At 60.0% G+C, this 5,143-nt stretch overlaps 1 protein-coding gene across 1 annotated transcript; it reads left to right on the plus strand.

Moving 5' to 3' along the window:
- Nucleotides 1-1,396: 1,396 nt before the first annotated feature.
- On the plus strand, nucleotides 1,397-2,854 carry LOC307114307 (ubiquitin carboxyl-terminal hydrolase 17-like protein 6; the record flags this gene model as incomplete). The annotated part of the gene is made up of 1 exon (XM_079796617.1): nucleotides 1,397-2,854. The coding sequence occupies one exon, from the start codon at nucleotides 1,397-1,399 to the stop codon at nucleotides 2,852-2,854; it is 1,458 nt and encodes a 485-aa protein (XP_079652743.1).
- Nucleotides 2,855-5,143: the final 2,289 nt, after the last annotated feature.

Below are 5,143 nucleotides of genomic sequence, written 5' to 3' on the forward strand. Positions count from 1 at the left end.
CCTGTCTAAACATGTGTGGTCGCCTCTCCGACCCAGCAAACGGTGGTGCCGCCCTGCAAGACGTGGAGAAGGTGTCCTGCGGGGGTCCTCGGGCACCTGCGGAATCTCCCAAGTCCTCTCTAAGCCCGGGAAACGCTTCGGCAGGCCCGTGGCGCCCTCTGCTGGTCGATGAGCGCTAATGTGTGTGTGTGTGTGTGTGTGTGTGTGTGTGTGTGTGTGTGTCCGCCCCGCAGCCTCCTCTGGGGGAGGCAGAGCCAGGTGCCTGGACCTCTCCAGGTCTGGGGAGACCCGAGGGGGTGGCGGGGGTGGGGTGGGGGGGCTGGAGGGGGACGAGCGAACATCCTGCAAGGAGCGCTGTCTATGAGAATGCAGGGACTTGCGGGGACAGGGGGGGGGGGGGCGGGGGGGTGTTTGGCGCGAGGCGACTGGTGGTAGGTGGGGGGAGGGGCGTGCTCATGGATGCGTTCAGAGCACTCAATCAGCGAGTGTGCCTGGGAGACCGCTGACGAACACGCGAACACGTGGCAGCACAAGGACGGCTACCAAGATTTCTGCCGAGTGATCCACGTCTGGGAGATTCACCGTGGCTGTTTTCCTCGTGGCTCGGGCCTGCGTATGATATTTGGCGCTCACGCGAGATTGTGATCACATGTACAGGAAAACTGACCTCATTCGATTAAATGGTTTTGAGAGACAGACGTCGTGCAGCCCGTCTTAAGGACGGCATCCTATGCCTTTCCTAGATTCGCCATGTCCCGCTACCACCAACGAGGTGGCGTACCAGAAGAGAAAGGCATTCCCCGAGAGTCCAGATGGCAGAAGTCAAAAATCAAGGTGCCAGCGGGACCCCTTTCCGTCTGAGGTCTCTGAGGTCGCTGGGCGGGGCCGCTGGTGGCCTCTGGTGTCGCTGGCCCAGTGCCTTCAACTCCAGCGTCCGCCTCCCACGACCTCCAAGGCCAGCTTCGGTGTGTCTGCGTCTCCCGTCTCCCTCCCCTTTCTTCGAGGAACACCAGGCGTGGGGCGCGGAGACCAGCCTCTGTTCAGGAGCACCTTTTCTCGAGACCCTTGCGTTAATCCCACCTGAAAGGTGTGCCTGGGTCCGCCTGGGGCAGGAGGGCCCACACCCTAAAGTTGATTCCATCAAGCCTGGGGGCCACTGATTGGTGGAGCTCGTGGCTCCTCCCAGCACGCTCTGGGCCTATAAAAGGGCGGGTGGGGCGGCCAGGGCCTTCATTCTCAGACCTCCTCTGCCCCGGACGCTTCGTTCTCCAAGGGAGCTTTCAGGGGAGAGATCTCGCGAAGGCCCTGTCCGCGGACATGGAGGCCGCTTCTGCGCACCGGGAAGAGGAGCTTCAGCTCAGGCACCCCCCGAAGGTCGAATCCGCTGGATTCGGTGATGGGGCCGCGGAAGTCCACTGTGGCCCCCGCGGGCCTCAGGAACCACCACTGCCCCCGGGAGAGCGGGTGCGCCCCGCGGGGCCCACTGGCTCCCGCCGACACCCCTCCTCCGAGTGGGAGCTGGAGCCCGGGGAGACCCCACGCGGTGGGGGCCGGGCTTCAGAACCTGGGCAACACCTGCTACGCAAACACGGCCCTGCAGTGCCTCAGCTACACCCCGCCCCTGGCCCGCTACCTGCTGTCCGGGCGGCACTCGGGGGCCTGCGGGCGGCGGGCGTCCTGCGCCCTGTGCGCCCTGCAGGCTCACGTGACCCGGGCCCTCCTGCGCCCCGGGGACGTCATCGTGCCCGAGGGGGAGCTGCTCGCGGGCTTCCACGCGTACCGGCAGGAGGACGCCCACGAGTTCCTCCTGTTCACGCTGGACGCCCTGCAGCGGGCCTGTGTGCCTGAGGAGCGGCCGCCGTCGCCGCCGGGCCGGCCCTCCCAGGAGGACGCCACCCTGATCCGTCGGGTCTTTGGAGGCCACTGGAGATCTCGGATCCAGTGCCTCCGCTGCCAGGGCGTGTCCGACACCCTGGACCCTTACCTGGACATCGGCCTGGACATCCAGGCGGCGCAGAGCGTGACCCAGGCCCTGGAGCTGCTGGTGAGGCCCGAGCGGCTGGGCGGGGCCGACGGCTACCAGTGCGGCAAGTGCCGCCGGAAGGTGCCGGCCACCAAGACGCTGCGCCTGCACGCGGCCTCCAGGGTGCTCACGCTCGTGCTGAAGCGGTTCTCGGCGCTCGCGGACAGCAAGGTGGAGCGGGACGTGCGCTACCCGGAGCACCTGGACCTGCGGCCCTACCTGTCCCAGGGGCGCCACGCGGGCCCGCTGCTGTACCGGCTCTACCCCGTGCTGGTCCACTCGGGCCGCACCTGCCACAGCGGCCACTACTTCTGCTACGTCCGAACCGCGGGCGGCCGGTGGTTTAAGATGGACGACGCCCAGGTGACCGCCTGCGACGCTTCTGAGGCCCTGAGCCAACGCGCCTATGTGCTCTTTTACGTCCAGACCAGTGAACTGGAAGGAGACAGTGGGAAACCCACATGCCCCGGGACCGAGCACAAGGTCGCGGCGTCGACCCAACGGGGTCCCGAGAGTGCCCCCAACTTCACGGGTCCCGGGTCCGAGGAGCCCGTGCGAGAGCAGCGGCGACGGCCCCAGGAGCCATCCCGGCCCAAGCCTCAGTCCAACCTCAGGGAGGTCGCGTGTGCGGTGCCCGCCGAAGCCGTCCTCATTCACCAGTCCCGGGACCGAGGGGGCACGGCGGACCGCCTGCTCAACCATCCAGCCGGGGACGTCCTCCCCGGGGGGGCCAAGGGCACTGGCCAAGGCCCTGGTCCCAGAGGGGGAGCCAAGGCGAACAGGAAGAAGAAGAAGAAGCAGGGGCACAGGTCCGTGCCCGCGTGCCAGTGATGCCAGCAGCAGGAGTGGCCCAGGAGCCTGCAGGAGAGCCTTGGGCTGAGCGCTGAAGGGTGGGGGGGGGGGGGGGAGAGAGGGCGGGCGTGGTGGGCGTGGTGCAGGGGCGATTGGGAGGGTGTGTGGAAGTGGGGGGCGGGTACACTTTTCAAGGGGCCAGATCAAGGGTGTTGAGCAGCATCTGTGTCCTGTATACAACATGTGTGGGGAGCAACACAGCTGCAGAGGCTGCCACACACTCCCGGGGCCCAACCCACCCCAGGACCTGGTGCTGCCTTTTTTTTTTTTGGTTAATCCCCACCACGTATAGGGATATAGGGGATATAACGGATATAAGGGATATTGGAAATGGGGATATGGGGATATAATCGACATAGGGATATAGGGATAAAGTGATATAGAGATATAAGGGATATAGCGATATAAGGGATATAGGGATATAAGGGATCAAGGCATATAAGGGATAAAGGGATATAGCGATATAAGGGATAAAGGGATATAAGGGATAATGGGATATAGAGATATAAGGGATATAGGAATATAGGTATATAAGGGTAAATGTATAAAGGGATATAAGGGATATAGGGATATAGGGGATATAAAAGATATAGGGATATGGGGCTATAAGGGACTAGGGATATAATCCAGTCTTGTATCAGGGACCCAGACCTCCCTCCCTGGTCTGAACTGCCGTCCTAGGACCCAGACCTCCATCCGGGTCCCAGACCATCATGGCGGGTCCGAGAAGATTATCCCGGTTCCCAGGTTTCTAACACATAATCCAGTTGGGAACTGGGGCCTCTGTGTGCCTTGCAGGGTGTTGAGCAGCATCTGTGGCCTCTATACAACACGTGCGGGGAGCAACACAACTGCAGAGGCTGTCACACACCCCTGGGGGCCAACCCACCCCAGGTGCTAGTGCTGCCATTTTATAATTTTTTGGTTAATCCTCACTGGGGATAGGGATATAGGGGATATAGAGATATAGGGGATATAAGGGATATAGGGGATATAAGGGATATAGGGATTTAAGGGATTAGGGATATAATACAGTCTTGTATCAGGGATGTAGTTCTCTATCTGTAACCCAGACCACCATTCCATAACCCAGATGTCCAGGTGAGGTACCAGACCGCCCCCTGGGACCCAGACCTCCCTCCCTTGTCTGAACTACCATCCTAGGACCAAGACCTCCATCCGAGTCCCAGACCATCATGGCGGGGCCGAGAAGATTATCACAGGGCCCAGGTCTCTAACACAGAATCCAGTAGAGAACTACACCCCCAATACAAGACTAGATTCATGATGGGGCCGAGAAGATTATCCTGGGGCAAGGTCTCAAACACAGAATCCAGTCTTGTATCAGGGGTGTAGTTCTCTATCTGTTACCCAGACCACCATTCCAAAACCCAGATGTCCAGGTGAGGTACCAGACCTCTCTCCCTGGCCCGAACTGCCCTCCTAGGACCCAGACCTCCATCTGGGTCCCAGACCATCATGGCTGGGCCAAGAAGATTATCCTGGGGTAAGGCCTCAAACACAGAATCTTGTATCAGGGGTGTAGTTCTCCATCTGTAACCCAGACCATCATAACATAACCCAGATGTCCATGTGCGGTACCAGACCTCCCCCTGGGGCCTAGACTTCGCTCCCTGGCCCGAAGTATCCTCTCAGAACACATTCCTCTATCTGGGGCTCAGAACTACATTCGGGTCCCAGACCATCAGGGCAGGTCCGAGAAGATTATCCCGGGGCCCAGGTCTCTAACACAAAATCCAGTCTTGTATCAGGGGTGTACTTCTCTATCTGTAACCCAGACCACCATTCCATAACCCAGATGTCCAGGTGAGGTAAAAAAACCACGCCCTGGGGCCCAGACCTCCCTCCCTGGCCCGAACTGCCCTCCTGGGACCCATTCCTCTATCCGGGGCTCAGACCTACATCCTGGTCCCAGACCATCAGAAGATTACCCAGGGGCCCTGGTTTCTAACACATAATCCGGTTGGGAACTGGGGCCTCTGTGTGCCTTGCAGGGTGTTGAGCAGCATCTGTGGCCTGTATACAACATGTGTGGGGAGCAACACAGCTGCAGAGGCTGCCACACACTCCCGGGGCCCAACACACCCCATGTTCGAGTGCTGCCATTTTTTTCTTTTTTGGTTAATCCTCACCAGAGATAGGGATATAGGGATATAGGGGATATAGGGATATAAGGTATATAAGGGATATAAGGAATATAGGGATATAGAAATATAGGGATATAGGTATATACGGATAAAGGGATAT

Source organism: Cnephaeus nilssonii (assembly GCF_951640355.1).
Source record: "Cnephaeus nilssonii genome assembly, chromosome: 18".
NCBI classification, from domain to species: domain Eukaryota; kingdom Metazoa; phylum Chordata; class Mammalia; order Chiroptera; family Vespertilionidae; genus Cnephaeus; species Cnephaeus nilssonii.